General features: G+C 34.8%; 3 protein-coding genes and 1 long non-coding RNA gene across 7 annotated transcripts in view; 2 read left to right on the top strand and 2 right to left on the bottom strand.

The window, feature by feature from the left end:
• Positions 1-1,088: 1,088 nt before the first annotated feature.
• On the top strand, positions 1,089-9,783 carry LOC138185524 (uncharacterized). The gene is made up of 3 exons (XR_011174641.1): positions 1,089-1,123; positions 9,279-9,440; positions 9,514-9,783. It is a non-coding gene; the product is annotated as an uncharacterized LOC138185524 (long non-coding RNA).
• Positions 9,784-14,135: 4,352 nt separating this feature from the next.
• Positions 14,136-19,691, bottom strand: CenB1A (Centaurin beta 1A). Its single transcript, XM_069124979.1, has 12 exons — positions 19,466-19,691; positions 19,234-19,291; positions 18,853-18,911; positions 18,168-18,341; positions 17,410-18,054; positions 17,093-17,272; positions 16,903-17,009; positions 16,644-16,827; positions 15,664-16,546; positions 15,508-15,607; positions 15,305-15,425; positions 14,136-15,237 (listed from the first exon to the last, which is right to left on the bottom strand). The coding sequence occupies exons 1-12, from the start codon at positions 19,516-19,518 to the stop codon at positions 15,069-15,071; spliced, it is 2,733 nt and encodes a 910-aa protein (XP_068981080.1). The 5' UTR covers positions 19,519-19,691; the 3' UTR covers positions 14,136-15,068.
• On the top strand, positions 16,474-23,384 carry CSN7 (COP9 signalosome subunit 7). 4 transcript variants are annotated; one of them, XM_069124982.1, is made up of 4 exons: positions 16,474-16,610; positions 20,317-20,971; positions 21,041-21,215; positions 23,177-23,384. In XM_069124982.1, the coding sequence occupies exons 2-4, from the start codon at positions 20,324-20,326 to the stop codon at positions 23,224-23,226; spliced, it is 873 nt and encodes a 290-aa protein (XP_068981083.1). In that variant the 5' UTR covers positions 16,474-16,610; positions 20,317-20,323; the 3' UTR covers positions 23,227-23,384. The 4 variants fall into 4 exon arrangements, with proteins under 4 accessions (XP_068981083.1, XP_068981082.1, XP_068981081.1 ...); XM_069124981.1 differs by lacking the exon at positions 16,474-16,610 and adding an exon at positions 19,791-20,037; XM_069124980.1 differs by lacking the exon at positions 16,474-16,610 and adding an exon at positions 20,000-20,111.
• A 441-nt stretch (positions 23,385-23,825) lies between these two features.
• The window catches only part of Glurb (metabotropic glutamate receptor B), a 323,110-nt gene continuing 319,901 nt past the window's right edge, over positions 23,826-27,034 (bottom strand). The window contains exon 16 of the mRNA XM_069124977.1: positions 23,826-26,404. Coding sequence (XP_068981078.1) covers positions 26,199-26,404 — 206 coding nt within the window. The 3' untranslated portion in view covers positions 23,826-26,198. The remainder of the gene's footprint in view (positions 26,405-27,034) is intronic.

Raw genomic sequence — 27,034 nt, 5'->3', positions numbered from 1 at the left:
TCGAATCGAAGAATTCGTTTTCGAAAAAAATTGCATTCGAAAGTCAATGGGGTAAGTAGGCGCGAATCTGACTAATGACTGGTATTTCGCATATTTCACTGCAGATTGAAATGCAAATTCATATCTTCATGAAGACATTGTACGTTCTATATATTTTTTGCACGTCTAAATTTCCCATAAATGCGTAAATATCAGCAATATACAAGATTGTCATTGTGACTTTTCGTGCAGGCTGTAATTTCACGGTGTAATGTCAGGGAGCAATTTCTTACGAATATTCTAGCCTTTCTAATCTCAGAATTATTTATTGATGTATACCTATAGAAATGTACAATATACATATACTTATTTATAGCTAAGATAGTATAAGGAATACACCCATGGGAAGCTCTATAAAAATCAGTACCTGTTAAGTCTGACCAAAATATATCTAGTAATCGTAGAAACAAGAAATTCGAGACACGTTTAATTTTTACGAGTTTGATAGTTGCAACTTAAAGTCTAGAAACAAATACAACGAACATAAGGAAGAAAAGCTAAGTTATCTAAAATTATAAGCAACTCCTAAACTTTAAGAACAAATTAATAGTTGATACTTTCCCATACTGACGTTTTACAGCATACGAAACTAGTCGCAGTAACGAGCCGCAACGGATCCGTAACAACAGTTATCATTCAACTGCACGTCCTAAACAACTAATTTCCAAATAAATTTCTCTCAAAAACGTAGCTTTCAACTAGATCTTGTTATTCTTGATTTTCATCTTACTTCCAGCCATAGAATCTCTCTTACGCCATTCTCGTATCGTGAATTATATTCCACTCTGTATATTTCGCGCGTACGCACGCGGCAGCGACATATTAAAAGGTCGAAAGACGTTTTTGATGGTGGTCGGATCCGGTGCGTAATCGCGGGCGAATTTACGCATATTTACCTAGCCAGACGACGAAGACGCCGGCGCCTCAGTGAGTGAAAACGAAGTTTAAAGACGAGCCGGATGGACGACGCCGACGACGTCCACGACCAAGACGACGACACGTTTCTCTCTTCTCACGAATGATATCGGCAACAGAGAGACGATACCTTTTCGACCCACCAGCAGCGAATCTTAAAGCTGTCGACGTGAGTTGTCGCGGCGCCATAAGATTCTCGTTTTCTTTTCGAGCTTGTTGCTGCTCCTTTTTTTATAAACGATCTCCCGCCGCTGGAAATAATACGATCGTATCCGCGGACTTTTTTTCGAATCCTCGTCGCGGATGGCCGGGGCGAGCGTCCGTCGTGGCGCCAGTTTCATTCTCGCAACACCTTCTTTTTCCTCTTGCCGATTCTCATCTTATCTTATTTGCCTGTTCATTATAAGTTTCTTTCCTCGATCGGTTTTTACTTTTGCTCTGTTATTTTTCCTACAGTCTGATACTTCGCGCATGGTACTTTACGATAGTCATACGGTAATAATATATCAGTGAATCGACAAGTTGCGGGTTATAGATTATAGACTTTTTTTTTCACAATCTTATTATTTTGCGGTAAATAAGATAATAGGGTGACTCGTGGTTGGTAAAAGTTATTTGTAGGATTTATTATCGCTCGATTTATCGCTAAACTCGTTGCAGTTATAGATTTATTATTATTTATGTGGTAAGTTGGACGATTTAGTTAAATTAATAACATTAGTAAATCAACAAGTTATTGGTTGTAATTCTAAGGCAGGTAGGATAACAAGGCTATCATTTGTTCTATTACCAAAGTTATCGCTTCTATGAATTTACTAGCGCTAATACGTTGTCACTTGTAAAATTTCAGTAATAATATTGCGCAACAGGATCCTGACGTTAGAATTACGTTCTCGGCGTGCATGCATCATATCGATTGTTACCATTCTGCGATTTAGAATGAAATTGGAACTTAGTCCATTTGATGAGGTTGTATCTAGTTGCGCGTAACTTTAAACGCGATTTTCCCGGCAAATCATTAACACGTTGTATGCCACGTGGACCACTTACCAACCATCAAATTCTGGACAAATGCGATTATAATTCGACACTAAAGCGAAATGGAAACACAACCAGCAGAATTGTTCGTGACTCTTCCATTTACATTCTTCTTATCGCTCTTCTTCTTTCGAACTTCAATTTGCCGTGATGCTAAATGTCCTTAAATCTAATATTAAACCTAACTTCTTTTTATTCTTCTTTTTCTTCACAAGTAGAATCTTGTTTATCTAAAGTTTATTTCTTGAAACAAAACTAACATTTGTATCTGACTAAATGCATCGCCATTTATTATTAACATTTATCATCTACTTCATTTTTCATTTCAATCATGTATCGTTTATTCTAAATTCATTTACCTGAACGTTAACTCTTATTGTTTGAACGAGAAATCATAGACGTTGCAAAAAAATCTATGAATCCCTATTACATAATCTCTTCTGATAGATTCACATAAAAACTCATTGTACATGAAACAGACAAGATAGCGTAACGGCTACATGGACGAACTTAAAAAGTTATGTTTCCTATCGTAAAGGATACATTTTGAGGTTTAATACACCACCGATTAAGCATGTGTAAAAAGTGTCTTTGCCACTTGTCTTAAGCATTTTGAATATGTCGATTGTCATATCTCTTGTGCCCTCGATATTCTTTGTTGATTTAGTATCTATATTTAAGAAGCATACTTAAACTTATTTAAGAATCACACCGATTAACTCCATAAATTAAAAAATACGGGAAAAAGATAATATTACAAGTATTATTTTCTAATGTTGTTTTTAAAATTCATTATTATACACGTGGTACGTACGGAAATAACCTATCATCTTAAGAAGATAATAAAAAGTTATAAAATTTGCAGGAAGTCAAGATGATTGGTCTAGTTTTCGAAACGCTCGCACAGTGGGCAGAAAAATATTTTCTTACCAGGTTGCGGATTTCATTTTCATATTACTAAATTTTCATATTCGTATAAAAGTACTGGAGTTTAATTAATTAATATATAAATGTTATAATAAACGTAACGATATGCAGATACTCTTTGCAGCCACTTTATGCATATCTTTGGATCTAACAGGTTGTATCCCCTATTATAACTATGTACAATATATAGAACTATTTCCTCTTGGTAACCAAGTGACATCAAATTGTGGTCTTCGTACGTTACCTTTAAAATCGTCGAATCGCTACGATATGACTTGCACGACGGCATCAGCTCGTTCACCGATTCTCCGATCCACGTCCTTTGCCGTGTGTAGACGCGCGGTGTGAGTTCTCATCTCGTCGTCGGGGTTGTTTCGTCTGTCCGTGAAATTTATGCGTATCGGCGGGCGAGAAGACGGTATAAGTGTGTCCATCACGTAGGTTAGGCTAAATCGGTTACGCTGAATCAACACACAGCAGAAGAGACAGCCCCGAGAACACGGGGACTCGTCTAGACGCACAAATCGCCTGCCAGCCAGCCGCCACGAGCATTGTTATAAAGACCACCCGCTTTTTTGGAAGCTATAATTAAATAAAAAACGACCACCGTTCTTCACACGTGACGAATGTCTGTCAGTCGTTCAATCAGATTGCAACGGTTTGCCTTCTCATTTTACGTAGTATATCTGACTACAGTAACGATTTTGAAACTTCAAATCCTCGCACCATGGGGAACGCTCGAGCTACGATAGAAACTCATACATACTTTCAGCACCACCTGTCGAAATTGTCAGATTTTGTAATTTCGTATTTGTCGCGATCCAAACGTCTTTCCAAAGACATAAGCAAAATTTTCAATTCGCGAATAAATAGCTATAAGTATAGTTTTCCAGCGAAATAGTAGAAAAAAACGAAGACTCGAAAAGTACATTTTTGTTGATTATTTCATTGCAACGTTACTTTATAATTAGACGAGCAGTTTAGAAACTATCCTGATCGACTCCGTGAAAAGAAATTAGATTCACTGTGGTATTTATCATTATTTGTGCCATCTTATTGCGACGAACGAACTTACGAAAGTAAGTCGTTTATTTCTTCAAAATTGGATATTAATCGTGCACTTAAATAACGAAATTAGGAAATAAATAAAAAGTGGAGATTGATCGATTTGGTATGTGACAAGATCGAGCGTGTCTAACATGAAATGGCTAAAAATGAAAGGAATTTGTTAGGTCAAAGCAGTCTGTCGTTCGAGCAAACAATGACTGGAAATAGTCTCCGACAACGTAACGATGAATGAAACGCAATTACTACGAATTACTTCGATGGTAGGAGAGCAGTTGTTCTGAATCGAGGAAGCTCGTACATCTGGCCAGCAACGCGGCTAAATTATCGGCATGTGAAACGAAAAGCAATGAAGCAGTCGCTTGGCGGAGGTTCTGAAATACTAGTCTCCGGGTTTCGAAGTCAACATGGTTCGCGATAGTCGGCGACAGTTCGGTATCCGGTCTTTTCGAATCGCACAATTGGATAGGCTTTCGATGGAACTAGGCAACGCGCTAGGAACGGCCAGCTGTGTCGGACACCGGGAATGTCGCGTGGCTGATGCAACCTGTGTTCGCAATGTGCAGTTTAGTCCAACCTTACGATCTTTCTTGCTGTGAGAAAGACCGTCGCGCATTATCGTTCCGTGATAAAATAATTTCGTAATCGAAAACATTCTTTGAACAAAAATTCTCGCTGCACCTCGTTATCTGTATGCAGAAATACAGAAATAATTTATTTTTTTTCTGTTCATTGATAATGGATTCTATCCATTTTGAATAAAATTCCATTGCCTTGGTTTACAAATAGTACAGAATAGTTGCACCGCCAATGTTTACGCATTTATGGGAAATTCAAAGTTCTAAAAAACTTGCACAGAATTACACAGAATATCTAAATTATAAAATACTTCTTATGATATTTAGCGCAGAAAACAGATCTCTAAGTAGGTTTCATTTGTATAATTACGTTCGTGAAAATATAAATTTCTATCGACATCCGCAGTCTAGTAATAATTATATTCTTCGCGGAATAACTCAATTTCCAATTCGATTCAATGTCCCGGTGGAAAATTCTAGAATAGAAAATCTGAAATTAAGACAACGAGGAATACGAAGAGTTTGTTTTCAAATACGTATCATCCTCTCCCAAGAAATTTCCTTTTCCCTACAGACGCACAACGTGATATTGATAACCGATCTATCTTGCCACATCCTAACTACGAAAATATTACGTCAGTGGCTGTTAACATGTAAATATTATTGATCTAGCGGAAACTTTGTATTTCACATGACGCTAATGGTACCGACCCACGATCGAGAATTACATCTTCATTCGTCTTTTCTGAGTAACTTAGAATCGCCTTATTTTTTATAGCTCATTCTGTTCGACCTTGGCAGCTATAATTTTTCCTTTCACCCTTTAATCGATCGATACATTGATGTAACGATTATGCTTAGCATTACGTGATTTCAATTAAACGTTAATCGACTGAACGAGCGAGGAACTCGTTTATCACACTGATGATACGTGTACTTCGGATACGTGGCTGCGCATAAGAAACCGAAAACATCGTGACGATCGAATCAATTGTCCGCCATTAATAGGCTACGAATAATATCGAATTATCATTTTATTTTTCTCGCTGGCTGGATACATGGATACAGGGGTATATATCGTCACGGATATCGACTCTTTCCACGAATTCGTCGCATCTTCTACGACTTTTATACACGCCACTCGTACACACAAACGCACTATGCCGTGTGTAATTATGAACGGCCACAAGTGTGTCATGTACAGTTTGTTATTGACTTCGTTGGAAGCGTGTAATCTAATTTCGCGTCAACGATGCAGAATATTCTTAACACATTGTCTAGGTCAGAAATCGTGCAGTTCATCGCAATATTGACCTATTTGCTTGCCCGTAAGTCGCCTTTTATCACACTATGATCCCGTGCTAATGGAATTATAATTGATAATTTCGCGGATCCCGTTATCGCCCGATTGGACAAGTTCAGCGAACTCCAGTGATGCAACTTTGATCTTAAGTTTTGGTTATCGATCAGATCCTCGATGTTAGCGAATTCTTTAATGGACGTATTTAATTCCCTTGGATTAGTATTATAACCCAAGAGCATCTCTGAATCACAGCAGTAATAATTGTGGAATAGAAAATAAATACAAATTTTGCTTTAAATGTAAATAATATAAAATATAAAAGAATAATTCTCGTATCACCACTGCTTCATATTTATGATTTATTTTCTCACTACTTTCATATCGAATGGCGAAATATTATTTCTAATCCTTTACTGGCGGTATAATAAAATTACAAATGATCGATTACAAAGAATACTTTTCAAATTAATTCCATGCTATTTATTTCCGGATGAAAATTGCGAAAAAGCAAATTTTATAGTTGTCTTTCTAAAACTTATCCACAGTTTTTATTCCGAAAATACCTATCTATTATGAAAATAGATGTACAATGATGTACATATGGGTAACGTGTGAAAGAAATGGATCTGAGGAAAAGCAAAGGAATGCGAAGGGTTAATAAATTGATGAAGATTGCTGGAATCGGTAGCAGCGCAATAAATCATTCTAGAAAGCATCACCGCGATTTCCCACGCTGGTTGCTTCGTATCAACCAAATTGCGGTTGTAAACGCGCAATACACCAATGAACTACGTATCGATTGATCGTTGGAAATTGGAGCGAAACCGCAGTACAGGTGCACGCGATGATCCATCAGTCTGATGCTAATCAGATCGATTTTCATATATCCTGAAGAAAATGACGTAACAACACAGCTACAGGTGTACGCACGCACGCACGTACGCACGAGTCTTGATACATGAATTAAAGACGCATTTTACCGTTAAAAGGGGGCAATTTACTACGTCGAATTCCCGCTGCGTTCTACTACCAGAGTGTGTATGTACTTTAAAAGCTAACTATGCGTCAGGTGTGTGATTTCTCTTTAAATCACCTTGGTTTAATCACCTCGCGTGAGTTTAATCACCATCGCGATAGCACGAGGAAGTTAGATAGATTTTTTTATACCTTTGAGAAATTTCATCATTATCATCGTGGAGGCATCCATTCGATTGTAAAAGCTCCGATAAATCATGTATTCGATTGGTATATATATTAAGCATCATTTCCAGATAATTCGATGCATTCTTTTAACTAGTTTCGTTATTATAGGTTTATGAGAATTATCTCTTCTAAAATTTAAAAATCCTTGCAGTGGAACTATTACAGTACCTCAATTTTTTTTAAGTAGTTTATGCATTAAAAAATTTATTATTTACGATGATCAATTTATTATATACAATACTTTGTTAACATTGAGCACGCGTGATTTATAACAAATTTCTCCTCCATTAGCGTGCTTGATAACTGACGATAGACCAATTACAATTGTAGCAACTTGATAAAATCTTTTTTTCATGCAAAACAATATAGCGTGTAATAAATCGAGCAATGTTAAAGAAGACGGCGAAAAGTTCAGATCATCGACGCGATCTTCGTGTTATTAAATCGCGTCTCTTGTTTCGTAAACTAATTTCTTTCTAATAAATTGGTGACGAACGAATTCACATTAAACGTGTGACGTCCGATCGAACAGATTGGCAACAGATGTTCACACGTGGAATGTTCGCTATGCGGAGATCACAGCGAATGACTTTAACAAGGATCAATCGATCGCTATTGGGTTAACGGCTCGGTAGCGCGAAATTGCTAGATCGAATCTGCCTCTAGCAACGATAATGCGAATCGCGAGCGTGAATCGCGAATTCCGACGATCTCTTCTCCACCTGATCGTACCTTTCCTTTCCTTTTTATATTATAAGTTTCCGTATTCAACAGGTCACCATAATTTAAGATAAGCAAGAATGAAAACCGCGTCGAAAATAATGTCGAAAATCAAAATGATCGATGTGTATATACACAGTGTGCACCCTTGTTCAGAAGTAGGAGGACATTTGCCATTTTCAATCGTGTTTGAAATATATAAATTGCCAGTATTAAATCACCCATCGCTTCCAAATTTTATACAGAATAAATAATCAAATTATGTACATTCCGAATCTTTGAAATCTCTGAATTACAATATGTTGTTAACCCTCATAAATTTATTACTCGCTTTCGATGGAATTTTTCATAATTTTTTAAAAACATTTGTCATAATCAAGCAAGTGTTCTCATATTTTTAAACGCGAGTGTAACAAAACGGTATGCGTTCGCATGTAAGAAAATTCGAAGGAGATGATTTTTCATTAAATCACAGGTGGATCGAACGCGGTCATCGGCGTAGGTGTGTATCGTTATCATTGTCGCACGTTCGTTCCCCCGATTTCTGAGAAACCTGGCCTAAATTCGAGAGGCCCTAAAAACACCTAAAAATAGTTTCATAAGACGGTTGCGTCTGGGGATTCTGGATGTTATAAATCTGTTCGCTTCTTCCCTTTCTCCTCTTGGTTTTCTCTTTCGCGGCCTCTTCTAACGAGAATTGAATTTATAAGTGGCAAAACATCGAACGCGTTTCCCTTTGCCGTTGTTCCACCTTTCCTCTTTTCCATCGTAAGTCATGTTTCCTGCTTCACACGTATCGCGCCTCGTTGACCGTCGATAGTTCAACATAAACCTCTTTCATGATTCAAATTAGGGGCTAAGGAGTGAAATGATATAGAAAAGTATGAAGTAGTTAGCATATTTTCCCTAAATAGAAAAATATATTAAAAATAGTAGATACTTTTCAGAAGATCGCCGTGCAAATTGGGAACGTAAAGAAAATGTTCATGATTCAAAGAGAATTTTTTCGGTATCTTCAGATTTCATAAAATTGTAGGATTTGTATAGGAAAAAAATTGCGATAAAAAGGAATATAATCGAATCCTTGAAATTTTCCTTCGTAAGCGATAGTAAAAAATATAATTTAATAACGTAAATTGAGTGAAAAGAAAGTTTCAAACAAAATGTTGCGTTAATGCGACATCGGTCCTGAATGGATTAAGTAAAAAAGAAAAATTCTTTTTTCTAAACTACTTGACTGAATTATTACAGACATAAAGATTTATTACAATAAACCAATTGACTTTCAATTTGTAAAATTCACTTGCAAACTTTTATCTCTTTTATTATCAACATTGTTACTATCGTACAAGAGAATCTTTGAAAGTTATAATTTACAATGTACAAACTTGTACAAACAAATGTAGAAGAGATCTTCGTGTAAAAGGTATTTGTCAAAAAAAGACTATTGTTTCTCACTAATTAAATCTATTTTTTCACTTGGACGTAAGGATCGATCGAAAAACTTGCTTTTCTCTGGATACTGAAGGTATGGATCGAAGGGAGAGCCGACGAAAGGAGCATAGGGAAACAGAGTTGTTTTGTCGCGACCGGTGTCGAGTACGAGGAACCCAGAATTTCGTAAGGCAGCCAGACAGTGTGTGATTAGTAGGGTGAGTAAGCGATACTAATTTCGTCGATCGACCAGACGTCGGACTTTACGGTTCATTCTAATCTTCTACGCAGCCAGTTCCATTCGGCGGAGAATCTACGCACTTCGCGTTATATCGAGAACGCAAGAAATGTCCACATACATAAATATATTTCGACGCCCACATCGAAGTCTTTTTCCTTCGGTGAAAAATCGCTAGATGAAAAAAATGTTGCCGCTATAACTCGAGATTGATCGTTGATCCTTTTGATCAGACTGGGCAAAGTCTTCTACGCACGATCATATGGAATAATTAGAGGATTTATCGTTCCAAAGATCCGAAGAATTTTTCTCTACCATTAGATAGTCTCGTAAGTAAGATAAGATTTTTATAAGAGTTTGAAATTAACACGATGGAACTCGTTAGAATAGACGTTTTATAAAAGGAAATTACAGTTCTGGTAAATTTGGAGGTAAAAGCGTTAAATAATTAGTAGAGACTCAAACTTAAAAATTTTCGAGTGAAATAAGGGTTGAATAAAATATTAATTACTTTTTGCCAAATACAGATATTGAGAAATTTTCTAAGAAAACCTACTATTATTTATTTCCTTTTAATATTAATCCTTTGCATTGCATAAATATAAAGGATCTTGATAATATATAAACTGTTATTTATATTTTTTCTATTTTTTTTATATTTTTTCATTTTTTCTATTGTGTATAAATAAAAATCCATTTTTGAAACATAACTTTCGTTTCTAAAAAGTGTCAAAGTCGTTAATTCTGTTGTATATCAAAAATATTTCAAAAAGGATTAAGAAATATTCGGAAGTAAACTAGCGGAAGAAACCACAGGCAAATTAAGTGAAATGATATGCAAAAGCAAAAGATTCGCGTAACAATCGTTTAACGTGTATTATGTATAACTAAATAGCTACGTCTTGCTAGCGATTCTCTTCTGTGCACGATTAAGTTCGTCGGTTCGGTTTTTATTGTCGATTTCGACGCGAAGCTAGTAAGCATAAAGCCGACAGGGAAATAAAAAGAAGAAAAAAGTTGGTTCGTGGCCCATGGCCAATCTCAATTGTAGTCATGCTGAAACTTTTTGCAGGAGGCTTGATTTATGACACTGCTTCAAACCGAAAAGAGGCCCGCGGCCTTATCAATGCTATAATTCATACTTTCTTTCATGGTGTCGTAAAAAATAAATTGCACCGATGGATGCATCGTATTGGTTAGTTTCACCGGTTCGCTGTTTAACAATTCGAAAGGAACCCCTTGGTTATCAATGCAAATTCCCTTTCCATTCTTTCTCCCTTTTTCTCTCTCTCTCTCCTTTTCTCTGTAATTTGCCCCTAGACTGTGAGAAAAGAAACATATAAATATATATCCTCTCGGCTAACCTTAGAACTATTGTTCCAAGAGCGAACGTGCAAGTTAGTAAGTGGGTTCACTTTTACCGTGCAATCAATTTCTTCTTTGGGTTGCCTTCTTGGAAGTCCACGATCGGAGTAAGTCATTTCGCGGCTCGTCTCGCGGAGCCTTGAAGGTTGCTGGGTCGTTCAGGGCTAATTTGTAATTCCGGTGACGTTGGTTTTCTTCAAAGAACGGATCGTGAAAGTGGCCGTGCTAAATTAATGATCGGGCCGGCCGCTTGTTCGTATCTGTCAGTAGAATTAGTAGTGCTGGCTAAGCGTGGAATGACATATGCAAACTCTCGAGGCCGCAATCGTTCGAAATAGGAGCTCTTCTAGGCATCGTAGACTGCCTGCCGCCATAGTTACAGATGGATAGAATCGTGCATCATTATCATGCTCTTCGAGCGAGAATCGGATCGCGAATTCCCTTACAAACACTCTATCCTCTATCTTTCTTTATTAGAAATCAACACTTTGATATTTTCATCTTTTAATTGGACTCATCTTTGTGCATCGTATGCGATTTTCACTTTATGGGTTTTCTTCCATTAGAACTGGAACTTTCTATCCGTCATTTCTTTCACATACGTAGCAATTTTTTTTTATCGTATATTTAAAAAGTTGAATTTTATGAAGCGTAAATTATCACGTTCTCGTCGTGAGGCTCGGTAGTGAGCAAAAGGGAGAGAATGAAAGAAATGCGTGAACACAGTGGATCAATGGCGTCAAGAGATTGCATACTTGTCCCAATGCGTGTGATTGATACATTGACAAACAACGTGCTTTATCAGTCAACGAGAAGGGCACGTTCTACCAATGAGACTACGTTTCTTCTTATCATTGCTATCATCCTCGAGCCAATCCACGGTTGGTGATCGACAACGGCCGAGATGTTTTCATATTTTCAAGCCAATGAATAGGCAGAAGATCACTGTGCAACTGCGATGGCTGACCGTAGTTTCCACTTTCTATGCTGAATACATTTTTTCCAATTAATTTGCAATAAATTGCCTAACCAGTTTTGATTATTCGAAAAAACTGAAGATTACAGTAGAAATTTTCCTTCTTAGTAATTATCTACGTATAATTTCAGTGGCAATTAGAAATCAGCATTTTTAATAGCTACATAATTAATTTTTGACGGATAGAGATAATTAATGGATAATTACGTTTTCGATGAACGATCTGTTTATTGAGATTTTGGTATTTAAAGAAACGCTTCACGCGATGACGTATTTCGTACGTTTTATCTTTACGGAATACGTAAATACACAAATGCTAGCAACGAAAAGTGGAGCATTCACATGTAAGATAGAAAAATTGGTGATAAATTAGTTTGGGCATTCGTGGACGAATGTGTGTGAACGCACAGTGATAACTATACAGCGATAGGGTATTGACCCGTTTGGATTAATTTACGCAACTTGGCAAGAGAGCAACGCGTAAATTATGCGTACACGATGCATAAGCGTTTCTTTCGTTTAATGGGGGATTTATCAATCTACGGTTCGTAAATTGCGCCGTAATTTCGATCGTTTTCACAACGAATAAAGCGTTGCGTAAGTTCCTTCTATCCACACAAAATTTGATAAAATAACGGAAAGAATTGAAAGATTGTGCTTAATTGCAACGTGCGTTCGTGAAAGATATAGATTTTTTCTAAACATCTTTTCTCCTTTCTCCTGCTTTCTTTCTCGATTTGCGTAATATTTGTAACGTCAAGTTACGAGGATAAGGATTATTAAAAAGAATACGTATACTTGCATAATCACTGCTTTATGACGTAAAGTTTGTGTATAAGTATGATACATGAATTAGACTGTTTACAATTTTATTACAATGTCGCGCAGCAGAGAAACCATACTGTTTGTTTAACTTGCCTATAGACGTATGTACCGCGGAATTATTGTAACAACGTTTCGCAATTAGGCAGTAACTGGTGACGATTCTACAATAATCGACAACGTTTCAACAAATAGAAGATTCTACAATTAGGAAATTATACGATTAATGATATTACCATTTCTAGAAAAGAAATTGTCATCTTGGAAGACGTTTTTTATTCGTAATGGAAACAATTTGTAATATCGTTATTTTCCTTTAGTTTAAACGACCTTCCTTTCTGTCAATTGTACGTATAAAACGGGTAAAAAAAAGAACTAAGTACAAAGTACAAGTACTAGAATTAATTTTTTCATACGAAAAGAATTTTTATAATATATGAAAATTCGAGTAATAAAAAATCATTCGTAACAAAGCGTAGAAAAACGCACAGTTACGAAATCGAAAGATTTCTTTGTTTTTTCTTAAAATTACTTTGCGTTGTAAAAACAACAAGTAATAAAATACTAGTATATCGTAGATTAAAAAATAGATTATAGAAGAGTTTTGTTGCTGCTATTCGCTTGTGCAACGATGAGTATCTCATTTCGTTAGAATTATGCTTACGCCACTGTAGTCTTGTTTCTTAATCAAACAAGATTCTTATATCGAATAATCGAATACCAGATTCGAAAAAGAAACTATGGTAATACTATATCAAATAAAAAAATATATCAAACCTGAAAATCATTCGCCCATCGTTTTCATAAAAGCTCTCGTCGAAAGAAATTTTACAAAGCTATGTCAATGATCACAACATTGTACCATTGAATCGTAACTATCAATAAAGCCTCTCTACTTAAACAATGAAAAAATATTCAACAATGATTGGTATTGTTTCTTTTTTTCAATTCTTATATAGATTTCTTTTTTCTATTACGTACAAGTAGACTGAAAATCATGCATTACTCTATAAATTTCTTATAAATACTGTTCAACGTAGTTAGTTATATAGTATTAAAATATGCACAAAAGGAAGCATAACTTATTCGTTGTACAAGTCACAAACAAAGAAAACTAATTCAACCGTCCTAAATGGATAAAACGCAGCAAGCAGAATGAAATTGAACCTGTTATAAAAATGTAAATACAAATACTTTTTATATGTTTCTTTAAATAATGTTTCTCGAGTGTTAACTTTAGAGGATTTGCACAAGTAAAGCATTTGTTCAAGAATTAACATGAGATAGCGATCAGATCTACAAGTTTGTATGTACAAATGATTAATTTTTGGCAACAAATTCGATATATATATATATATATGTATATATATATGTATATATATGTATATATATATATATATATATATAATACGGAACTATATAGAATCATTGTTATTCTATTTTGGTAATCTAATAGGTGCAGTTTACAATTTTTTATAAATGTAACTATTAGATAAACTACATAATTCTATGTATTTATAATGTCACAATTAAATCGATGCTGATTATATAGCATCGAAATCACTACTTTTAATTAAAAAAAAAGAAAAAAAAAAAGAATAAGTTTCTTAGTACCAGTCGCACATACATCGCTGGTAGTGTTAAGTATATAAAAACAGATATATGTATAAAATTGTTCTTCCACCGCTAGACCATATCATATCGAAAACGCGTCGGCCATTAACTTTTTCATAATGTAGAATTTAAAACTACTTTGTCACGTATCTTTCGTATCACATAAACGATATACAAATATCTACTTAGTAATACAATTTACACTTTGCCATAGGTATTCGTAAAAGTTTTTCAAATTCCAGGTTGCGTTTATGCTATGTGGTATATCTGCTGTGAAATTTGTTTAAATCTGTAAGATCGTCTTTAAAATATATACAGAGCGCGCGCACAAATTATTACCGCAACATTTCTTTCTGTATATTTGGTAGGAAACCAGGAGGGAAGGTATACAAAAAGATTGGCATCTTAATATTTTATCACTGGACAGCGTGAATTTCCCGTATAAGCAAAATATAATATTTTCTTCTTTCTTCTCTCTCTCTCTCTCGCGCGCGCGCAGTACATGTGATACTTTTCTAGCTATGTGTTGTTTTCTCTTTTTCTTTAATAGGAATACAAAATGCTAATAAATTTCAATGAACTTTTGTCGCACAGAGATCAAAGTTTAAAAGGTACGACTTCCACGGTGTTGTCTTTGTTTCTCGTCTTCGATTGTTTATATCGTAAAGCTTCGGATCACGTTCTTCGTACTTACTTCATTACTCATTAATCAACTTTATTACCCTGCAAGGAACTGAAAGACGACATTTTCGATGTACCGCACTCCTTCTTCTCCTTCCGTTGTAGCCTGCTTTTTAGACTTTGCAAATAAACTTTGCACGTTCTTAAACCTCATTCGGGCGGTTGCGACGGATTGTTACTTTCATTTCGTCGTTGCAGTCGTTCTGGATGAGAGCAAGCTAGCTGACTGAAGTCGCGAACGACGTCGTTGAAAGTTTCATCGCCGCTGATTCCGATCTCCGAGTCTTTCATCTCTTCGTTTAGAAGACCAAGTCTCAATCTGAAACATACATAAAATGAAATTACAATGAAATTTCCTTAATAAAATAAATTTACTTCACACTTACAACGTAACAATGTCCGCATTAGCTTCTTTTACAGCTATTGACAGTGGCTTTACACCACTTTCATCTTCGATGTGTTGATCGGCGCGATGTTTTAGTAACAAACATACTTGGGCAGTATGGCCTAGATATTTTAAACAAATAACCAAATTTATAGTAAACTTCTTAAAATATAGAATTTATTACAAACAGAAAAAGATATATACCTAATTCTGTAGCCAAGTACAGTGGTGTTTTCCCATCAGCATCTTGACAATTAATACGTGCTCCATTTAGAATCAGATATTCACAAGACATTACAGAACCCTGTATTAGACAAAATTAAATTATCAAAGAATTTAGACAACAATTTGTAAACTTACACTTATAATTGCCTGATGCAGAGCGTTTCTTCCTCTGTCGTTAACATTCGTCCATGACTTATCAGCACCAGCTGCCAAAGCTGCGCACATCACAGGAAGATTGTGTGCTGCAGCAGCTTTGTAAAGAAGCATCTCAGGATGCAAATTCTCGATATCCTCCTCGTCTGTGAACTCTTCATCTTCGCCGGCAGTCGAATCTTGGTCAGAACTTAATTCTAAGCTATTATCGATCGTTGGCTTTGGTAAATCGCATCCGAACATTAACACGTCGGATTCTATTTTACACTGTTTCTCCGTTCCCGCGTCTTTATTCTCAAACGTATCTTTCACATCAGATACCTCTGTGCTTAAGGACACTTCGCTTTTTATCGACAGGCTATTCTCCGAATTGCTCGTGGCAATCGTATTGTCCTTGATTTCAGGAATAAGAAGTTCGTTCTCAATGTTCGATTCCGTATTGCTATCGATAGCCTTAGGATTACTTTCGTTTATGTCGCTACGTGGCCGAGCTAAAATTTTCCCATACAGTGTAGAGTCATTCTTTAGATCCATATTTGTGCTGTCGTCCGAGCTTAATGAATTTCTCTCGGTTTTCTTCGCTTTATCGACCGAACTCAAACTTTCGATCGACGTATATTTGCTGTCGTCAGAGCTCGTCGAATGATGACCCTCTTTTACAGATGATAACGTTGTTGTTTTGTTGCGGTTAGCGCTATCGATTTTGTCGCAACTCCGCGGTCGACGACGCAATTTACGGACACTCCATTTGCGAAAATGCATTTTATCGCGACTCGTGTGTTGCCCAGACGAGATCATATTGCTTAAAGGCTTCACAAATTTACGCTCTACATATTTCGCTCTTATCCAAGCTTCACGTATATTACTGTCAATTTACAACAAAAATTCAGCTATATACTTTGATCAGATTTATTACTTTTGGCAGAAGAGTGAGTATTGCTTTTTATACTAGTGTTACGTACCCATTGCATTTTGGAGTAGCTCTAATAATATTAGAAGGTATTGGTAGAGCTTCATAAACATTATTCACTACAGTGTTTCCAAGCTCTGCCATTACTTTTAGTATCTCTGGTTCCCAGTCATCTAACGTCAGAGAACGAACTTTACTATAATGAACCCCTAAACTTCTATGCACTCCAGAGCATTCTGAAAAGAAAGACTTGTTGAAAGAAAGTTTTGAAGAAAATTTAATTATCATTACCGTGAAAAAGTGATTTATACCTATGCAAAGTGTAATTCCAAGATTGATACTGGCCCATCTTGGATTAGCACCACCACAATCACAGCAAGTATCATTTCCAGCAATTTTTAGGATTTGCTCCCAGACTCTATACAAAACAAAATTAATTATGATATTTTAAAAATATGGTCTACATTGAATTAATTATTCAGTACAGTTTTTGATATATACCTTGATTTCGGTTTTGTCTGTTGCCTGTTCGATCCTCTAACATTTTGTGACTGTGATTCTCGTATGCTAACTATAGTACCAGCACCCATACCTCTTTGAATGGCAGCACCAATTGCTTGCTGCATGGCAGTTACCCATGCTAAATAAGCTTCTTCGCTATCAGCTTGTAATATGTGACTTCTATAAGTTAAATTTATTCTTTAAAGTTATTTAATTCAATAAAGCATCTAAATAGAAAATTCATGACTGTATAACTAATATAATAAAATAATCTATCACTATATCAAATTGTATTAGGATTACTAATGACTGCTCACTTTGTGGGACTTAATACTTCGAAACAATTTCTTCTATCACAGTCAACTACTGGTTTCACAGTGCAAAGACGAAGATCTTCTTCCATAATAGTGAAATCATTATCACCAGTCCTCTTTCTATATACTAGCTGGTGGTCTCTTAAACAAAACCACCTTCTGTTCCACGTTTTAAATGCATTACTAGTGCGTTTAAAGAGGTAGCCTTCCATCTTAGGATTACTAGGTACTGGAGAAGGTATTAAGTCTCTATTCGTAACGTAAATATGCCGATTTTCCATTTCTTTCTCGAGTTTTACGGAATCGGCCCTCATTTTAATTAAGTTCTCCCCGAGATCTTTTAGAAATGGATCCAAATCTTGCGCTAGATCGCTACCTTGATGGTAATAAGTAATACACGCATTCATATAATTAAGTAGGGTACCCAATATTTCATGTCGCTTACGCGCTTGTATCATCGTTAAAGAATGAATATAATCCAAAGCTGTATGCCGGAAACAGGATCTCGTAGCTGATAAAATATTTGAAGTTTCTTCATACTCTGCTGGTCTGGACTTTGGAACTTGGGAATTTCGGTTTAATGCTATATCTAAGTCTGCAGAGATTTTTTCAAAGTAATGACGAGATTCTTTCACCCTCTTAATGTCACTAAAAATAATAAGAATGTTATATAAGAACAATAAGAATATTAAGAATGTTACATATGTATACAGATAAACATGTAGATTACATATGATTATGTAATTAATTAGTTAAATTACCTTTTGATGAATGAGTTAAGATCTTTAATTACTGTCCTAGATGCTTGATCTAATAAAATAGTATGAAACTTGTTCATTTCTTGTAAAGCATGAATTAGTTTATTGAGTAAGGCCATTATCTCTGAATCATCAGTAAAGTAAAGAGATAATTCCCACAGGCTATTGGCAAATTGGCTGGAAACAAAATAATGCATACAGTTATTTTTTAATATCTTTTTAGATAAATAGATTAGAAAAATTCTAAATAGAAATAGAGTCATCACATAAATTAAATATCAACATTAAAGGTAATTTGTTATATTAGAAAGTATTTAAAATAATACAAAAATGTTGGTTTTGTAAAAAATATTTTTATTTGAACATAATATAAAAGATCAATAGGAAGTGCATAATCCCTAAGCAGCAAGTGTTTCATCTGTACCACTGTATATGTTAAACTGGCTACCATATGTATGAGTCATTCTCAACAGAGCTGTAATTCATATGTTTCCTGACTCTTCTCTATTGCTTGGTATCACCCTCTTCCATTTTATCATTGAATATATTTCACTTCAAACGATCAGTAGTCCCTTAATGACATATTTTATACAACCAATCAAATATTTATGGCTCTGTTATAAGATTCTATTAACCATGATGTAACTCCAATTCATTAATTACATATAATTTACAAATCATAACATACCTTTGCTGTCCTACAAAAAGTTTTCCCGTGTCAATCATCTGGCTACAGTTTTTTAACACCTGTAAAGATTTTTATTTTTAGCTATTCTCAGAAAATAGATGATTATCACAATAATTCTTTTGATAGCTATGAGATTGCTTATGTAACATAGTCTATTACAATGTAATTGACAATGCAGGAAATTACTGTCAAAATAGATTGACAGTTAAAATTATTACATTTAAATTCCCTTAATAATTTATAGTATCAATAATTTATTTTGAAGTAACACGAAATAACATAACCCTTTTACATTACTATATATAATATAATGTGGCTAGAAAAAACTTTCATATCTTTTTCACCTCATTTCTCTTTTTTTTATAAATTATTTATGAATACCTTGTCTAATTTTTGTTCGAGTAGATCAACGTTTGCCTCTACTTCTTCGATGCAGGATCTACGAAATAAGAAAGTAATATTCGCAAAATACTTATTTTTATTAATCAAACGCATTATCAATGTGGTGCATTAAGTGATATTATTCGAAGTAGCGCGTGCATGGAGTGCAACAGAGTAGAGCACACTAAGCAAACACAGAGATAGAAGCGTAGATTTTTCAAGTGATTCTCACCGAAACTTTGGCGTGTCTCGCAAACATTCCTCGAACTCGATTAAAGGCTTCATTTTGTACTATCCGTTGCCAGGAATTTTCAAGCGCAGTATCGTCCGACGAACTGCAATCTTGAAATTTTTCCGTTCACTATTTCCCATCAAACAGCACGATCATTTGGAAAGACTATTAACATAAACCGTTCGCATTCGCGGAGAACAACACATTCCCCTCTCTTCTGTCAAACAGAGTACAACACATTGAAGTTATCCCAAGCACGAGCCAGTGTTTGTCAGTACTGACAACATCCACGTAAAATGAAATAACTTCGCAAAGAACGTATTGATTCTCTCTTGAAATATGTTGGGTCAAGTTTTTCCTTTCAATGATTCTTCTGTATAATATTTTTTCGTCGTCCGTTCTTCATTCGCCTTTTTCGTAAGACAATAGTTCGTAGAGATCGTCATCTGGTGAAAGTACCATTTCCTTTTCTGTGGTACGACTTGCACGATTGTATTTACATACATGCTTGCTCACTTCCGAAAGCATATCCGATAGGGAAAGTCATTCGATATTTGTAAACATCGAACAAAGTAAGTTCACCTTATGTAACGAACGTGTGCTCTGTTTAAATTTTCTTGATTAACGAAATGGCTTTTGAATCTCGGTAATAATATTAGAGCGAAGAGTATATGAGGATCGAGCAGTTTCTAACCTATAATGTTACTTTAAAGTCTGAATGAATTACAAATCTATAAATATACACTTTATAAGTCTGTGATTATAGTAACAGATTTTTCTTGGTTATTTTTAGGAGATTCGTTAGGTACCAACACGTTGGTTTATTCCATTGATTAATGTTTATTCAACAGGTTCAATATGACTGCTGGAACTACCACAGAAAAGTCAACTAGCAATCCTTTAGAGCAGTTTGTATTGTTAGCAAAAACTGCCAAAGGAGCAGCTGCCATAGAGCTTATTAAGCAAGCAGTAGAGACACCAGGAGTGCATGTATTTGGAGAGTTATTAGATATGCCTAATATCAAAGAATTAGAGAATGGACCTTATGTTCAGTATTGGAATACTCTGAATTTATTTGCCTATGGGACTTATAAAGAGTATTTAGAGAATAAAGATAAGGTTTTAGAATTGACTACCACTCAAAAGAAAAAGCTCCAACATCTGACCATTGTAACATTAGCCACAAAGTCCAGATGCATACCATATTCTCTATTATTGGAAGAGTTAGATATAAAAAATGTTAGAGATTTAGAGGACTTAATAATAGAAGCGATCTATGCAGACATAATACATGGTAAATTAGACCAAAAAAATTCACAGTTAGAGGTGGATTATGCCGGTTTAGGACGTGATGTTAGGCCTGACGATACAGGTGTTGTGGCTGAGACATTAGCTGCTTGGGGTCAGGCTTGTGATACAGTGTTAGCATGTATCGAGGAACAAGTCACAAGAGCTAACGTAGAAAAACAAAAGGCTACTTATCACAAAGAAAGGATACAGAGAGATGTAAGTAACATGTACTCTGATAAAACACAAATGCTTGTGCTGATAAATTTTTATTTTTTCTGTTGTTAGATTGCTAACATAAAGAAGTCACTTGCTGCACAAGCTGGAGGTGGTGGTGTGCAGGAAGCTGACATGGCCGGAGGCAGTTCTGGATCTGCAGGAAGCGAATCAAGCAGGGAAGCATTGTCAGCCCCACCGGATGCAAAGAAGAAGCAACAAAAGGTCAAAGGTATTAAAGGCAGTGGTAAGTTCTGGAAGACAATTCAGTAATCTTTTATCATATAAAATGTATCTCATCGATGGCAGGATTGTAGTACGTTACATGTAATCTGCATTAAAACCCTTGCAAGCCTATGTAAAACTGCGATAAACAATGATGGTAATGCAATTAAGAAGCACCATTGTGAACAGAGGGAAAAGTTCATTGTCATATTTTGGCATACCATACAGATTCTAGATGGATTGAATTTTCATTAATTTTAAAAGAGAATCTTGTAAATATATGTAATGAAATATGGCATTATAAGTCACTGTTATGTTTGTTTAATGATATTTATATGAAGATTTTGTTATATTAAAGTTGCAAATTTTTTCCGAATTGTCGTTTATATTATGTGTTAAAGGAAACCGAAAGAAAGTGGGAGAGGGTAATATATAAACGAATTTATTAACATTCGTTCTTTTTAAAGTAATAACTTGAGTTAACAGATACGAGGATAAGGTAGCTTAAATATTTGAGACGGAACAAAGGAAATCTATAAATTTATTTGTACGTTGTACCTGGCTTTAGGTTTCGAATCGGTATTATTAATAAATTTTATATTTTATCATTGACATTCTTGAAAAATTAAGCATATTTTGATTTAGCGATTTTGTGTTAGAAAAGTAATTCAGTCATTATTATTAAACAGTATAAGAATTCTTCATCGTATAATCGCAAATTCTCTATTTTACTGCACACTAGATTAGCTGTGGTTAAGAAATTAAAATTATTGTCAAAGAGAATTACCGAGCATTATTGAGTAAATCGTTGTAAACACGTACTTGCAACTAAACTTAATATCGAATTAGTAATCTATTGTCAGCGATTCGAAGCAGACAAATGTAAATCGCGAACGAAACCATGTCACATGTTACATGATACATGGAAAAACACAATTGTGATCGTCCTCACATCGATACCTTAAAAAATGAGAGAAAATGACGAACATTCTCTTATATGAAAGAAAAAGAAAGGTACTTTTATAACGAATAAGCTTTTAAATTTTTGTAAAACGTATAGCATGTACGAGAGTTTTTTTTAGTCAGGCCAAAGATTTTATATTTTGCGTTTTAAGGTGTGAATGATAACGAAACAGGGATTTGACAAATTTTATAGGCAAGTCTGATAGCTGTTGCAATGAATCTGCATATCTGTTATTGTATCCGTGCCTACACAGAATATTGTCATCATTGGATGACGTTAGAATTCAGTGTGATGAATTGCTTAAATGTGTCTCATACAGTATTAATCGTTTTCATCGTCTCTGTTAACATTCGTATTGTCTTTTTTTTTCTTCCCTACAAAGACGATATATAACGTAGCCGTCACGAGAGGTGATGAAGTGTAACTAGTCGGATCGATCATTGTTATTAAAAAAAGTAAGAGAAAAGGGAAGGTTGTGTGTTTAGGAGGATGTAAACGGTATACGAACGACACGTTGCTTAGTGAACAAGAAATGTCAGTCGAATTACAAAACGTTGTAATTGCTAATGGAATAAAAAGATAATTTATTTTAGCGAGGTTTTTCTATTTCTCTGCACCCTTTAACGCCTTTCCTTCACGTCTGTGTGCTACGAGTGATCGTAAGGCTTAAAATAAATTTGGTTCGTAATATATTCCCTTTGTAGATGTATTTACTTAGCGTAGGATACGATAAATAGGAGTTTAAAATAGATAATAGATAATAGTATCAATATCAGTTTCCCGTTTCGATTTATGGGAATCTTCCTTATCTTTACACTTTTCATTATTCGTAGATAAGTTTTTTGTATCTAGTTTATTGGAAATAAATGCTACCGGAAATCATGGTAAAGTTTTATTCTGTCCTGAAGTGGGCGTTTGTTTAACAGTAGAAAATCTTAATTTATCCTGTTTTTCTCACAATCTAACAATGTGTATAATAGGTGCAAGTCACAAATGATACGCCTAATGGGGATTTTCAGGATCTACTAATCCGGTAAGGCACCATGAACTGAACGATGAGCCAAATTGAGAAGTTCATCTTAGGTGAAACCTCGTGGCGTATCACCAACTCGATCTTGGATTCTATCTGTCTGTCTGTCTGTGTCCACATCATTATACGTACAGCGCATCTTTTTCTCTGTAACCTTTTTGTACTTTTTGAGAAATAAAACAGATCCTAAAAAGTAACACGTCATTATTGTAAAGCCTCGTTCAGATTGGTCAAGTTAGTTGAAATCAAGTCGTTTGAATTCAAGTAACCTGACTTCAAATGGATATCTAAAGGAATATTGCGTTGAAGAGAGTGATTGTTATTGTTAATGTCAAACGTTAACGAGATATAATAAAAATATTATACGTGAAATATGGTTTAATACAAAGTTCAGACAAACTTGATTTTGGGAACCAATATAAGTAAGTACGAAATTGAAAATATAATTACTATCATTCCTTTCAAGTTAAGGAATAATTTAAAGTCTCAGCTTTTCTTGAAACTTTAACGCATATTTAATATCTAAGAAAATGATATGTTTGCATTGTTAAAATATTTCAAATTATTCGAAACCAAGTGGCTTGATTGACAAAGTCCAGTGAAGAGATATAAAAGAATATTTCAAGTCAAGAAAATAACGGGTTGATACTAGTAATGAAGTTTCTAGTTACTTGAATTAAATTGCTCGAATTCACATAACTTGGCTAATTCGAACAAGGCTGAAAATGGGCCCAGTGCTCATGGAAATCAAAAGTTGAATAAAACCATGCCTAACAAGCTTTCTTTACTAAATTCAGGGACAAAAGGAACAAGATAATATGAATGGATAAAATAATTTCCACGATCGTGATTTTATTTCGACGACTGTTTTTCTTTCTCGTTATCTTTCGATCATTTCAACGAATACATACATACAATTTAATGTAACATCATGTAAATTTGTGTCTTTCTACTGCAGTGTTCGTACGTATTTAAAATATCCTTAAATCGTAAATAGTTCGCGCGAACTAGTTTAGAGTCCTCTTTCTTCCTTTCTCGACATTGTCATTGCATCGCATCGTAAAATTCTTCAACGCGTGACATTTTAATCTTGCATTCGAAGTCTTAACTCTTATGGAATTAATTACGGCTAAATTGGTTCCGTACGAACTAATGTTTTCGTTTTCATATTTTAATACTTAACGGTATCGTCTTTATGTACCTACAATCACATATTTTCAATGTATTTACATACTCTCAAATCAAATGCAATCGTTCGAACAACAGTCAAAATACATTTACGTTCCACGTATTTGTATCATATATATAGTGATTACGCTTTCATTTGTCCAGAATTTCCTTATTGAATGAAATTGTTAATTAACTTCAACACTCGGCTATCTGTTAAACTTTTTATCTTATCAAGCATCGTTGTTGAATATGATTTTGCTTTTTTAAAGAAACACAGGGTCAGTGCCAAACGATGGATACTGGGCTTATTTGTATCCAAAGTACGACACGTAAAACACCCTTTTCGATTCTATAAAAATTCAAAACGTTTACAAATCTTTTATACACACGCGCGGGTATAGGTCGACGCTATATAAAACGGTTCAGAACGAATTGTTTGAAGTAGTCGACAACTCTTATTTCTTGAATAATTAACGCTATCGAAAAACAACTACGTACACGAGTTAAATTGGATATGTTTATCGTATGACCGCGACTCTACGAAAAGGAGTTCTTAACGTATGTATGTACATTAGAGTGTCTATGAAACATATGTTTCATCGTTGGTTTGCTTAAATTTTCTCTTTCGTTATGTAGAGATCAAGCGTTAACGTTAGATTAAAATTAGGGTGACTAGATGTTACGAGAAAACGTTTCGCGATGTTTCCGATCGATACGCAATTTTTGCATCGTTTATTTTTCTAATTCTACGTGTAGCAATTCCTATAGTCTGCAGAGAAAATATCGAAAAAAAGAAGAAACGATTATCTAAGGGTCTACGTTCGTACGGTCACACTTGGAAATTCCTTTTTTAAGGATATTGTTAGCTGTTAGCTTCGAATCGTATAATTATCCTTTCGAATGACCCATGTGTGTTATTTCATTGTATATTTACAGAGAGAAATTTATGTACAGAACAATCGACGAATAATATTCTCGAACGATTATCGTCTCTTTCGTCTTTACTTATTTTTTTTTTTAAATATTTTCCTTACAAAAATTCTTAATAGAAGATCGTTTAGATGTAATCGTATTTGGCAACGATATTTTCTACATACGTAACCTGCTTCCTCTTCTTTTATACACAATAACGAATTCGACTAACGATATTTACAATATTTCAATTAATTCAATTAACCGATAAATGGTTCGTGTTAACGTGCACAAACGTTATGAAATGATAGTGTATGTACAAAATAGATTTATGTATCTCACGTGATTATTACGTGTATTACGCTATGATCACAGAAGAAACCAGAGCAGTTTTTAGAACGCCACTTAACAATTGATCATGATCGATAATTATGCGTCTGGCACGGTGCAATTTGTTGCGTCTAGCGCTTTCGTGATTTATGGTAATTAACAAAATCGATGTTCCCAATTTCTTAAATACCCTTCGAATATCGTTTCATTCCATATGTTTTATCCTGTTTCTCGATAATTCAATTCCATTTGAGATACTTTCTTTTTTTTTTTTCGCTAACAGCATCGTCCATACACGAGACGAATTTTCAATATCGTTTATAATTCGTTTCCAACGTACGGTAGCAGAATTTATACGATATTTTTTGCACATTCATCTTCATCCAGCCGTAACATCGTTCAAAGCGTAGCCTTAAAGAGAATTTAAACGTACGATGCGTATCGATATCGATATGATGAAGCACGTTCAGTCGTATTTACAAAATATCGAGACGTCATATTTGTTAATATCATTTTGCGTCCCTTCAAACTACCACGGGTTTTTTTGAAATTGGTTTCAAAGTCGCTGGCAAAATTGCTGATTCTATGGAAACTTGATGCTATAATGAAACCTCACTCTGATTTACTGGCCCGTTTCCTATTCTCGCGTTGTTATTCAATTGTTTCGTTGTAGTGGTACTTTCCTTCGATTCTTTGATTGATATCACTGCATTCGAATCTTTGTCGTTATTGGTAGTAGTCTGAGTGGATCGGGAAACGACAGGGGGTGATGGTTTGCCATTTTTCTGATCCTTCAGCTCGTAATCTACAAACAAGTATATTTTTTAATTGAGGGATTTGTAACAAAAACGATCGTTATCAGATTTGTCAAATTTAAGCTCTTAATTAGATTGCAGACATTTATACAAATCCATAATTTTATAAACCCATATGGAAAAATGGAACTTAAGCGGAAATTTGTTTTGACTATTAAATATATTATTTAACGAGTATCGCACTTTGGACATCTTATAGCGTTTTGCATATTACGTGCGCATTTTTGCTTCTTTAAATTTTCCATAGAAAATCCCTATAAAACCAAAACAATAATACATTGAAATACGCAGTCGGAAACGAGACTCGCATGATGGAATTAATATTATACAAAATAATTTCTATTCTGATTTATAGCCGAATAAAAATTGACCAGTTCTACGAAAATAGTCCTTGTCGTGATTCTACAATTTCATGATTTAATTAGATACATTTCTTCTGCGATATCATTGCAAACACATGATATGATGTAATACGATGAGTATTTTGAAACAAAAATTTGAAATTTATTATGCTAGAGCTTCTCCTTTCCGGAAGAAAAATAAACGTAGACAAGGATTGTTTTTGTTACTAGGATTTTAATTAATTCGCACAAAGAATAAAAATGTTTAAGTTTAATGTA

This window comes from Bombus flavifrons, chromosome 12 (genome assembly GCF_040668555.2).
Source record: "Bombus flavifrons isolate JBK064 chromosome 12, iyBomFlav1_principal, whole genome shotgun sequence".
Classification (NCBI taxonomy): domain Eukaryota; kingdom Metazoa; phylum Arthropoda; class Insecta; order Hymenoptera; family Apidae; genus Bombus; species Bombus flavifrons.
This window is presented reverse-complemented; position numbering and strand designations above follow the sequence as displayed.

Excerpts from the sequence above, each read along its gene's own strand:
- CSN7 (XM_069124980.1), top strand. Across the intron at positions 20,972-21,040 it reads AAGAAAGGATACAGAGAGAT|ATTGCTAACATAAAGAAGTC; the intron begins GTAAGTAACATG and ends TTCTGTTGTTAG. Across the intron at positions 21,216-23,176 it reads CAAAGGTATTAAAGGCAGTG|GATCTACTAATCCGGTAAGG; the intron begins GTAAGTTCTGGA and ends GGGGATTTTCAG.
- CenB1A (XM_069124979.1), bottom strand. The coding sequence starts at position 19,518 with ATGAAGCCTTTAATCGAGTTCGAGGAATGTTTGCGAGACACGCCAAAG. Across the intron at positions 18,342-18,852 it reads CTTTTTGTAGGACAGCAAAG|CCAATTTGCCAATAGCCTGT; the intron begins GTATGTTATGAT and ends TTTTGTTTCCAG. Across the intron at positions 15,426-15,507 it reads GTACTTGGCTACAGAATTAG|GCCATACTGCCCAAGTATGT; the intron begins GTATATATCTTT and ends TAAAATATCTAG.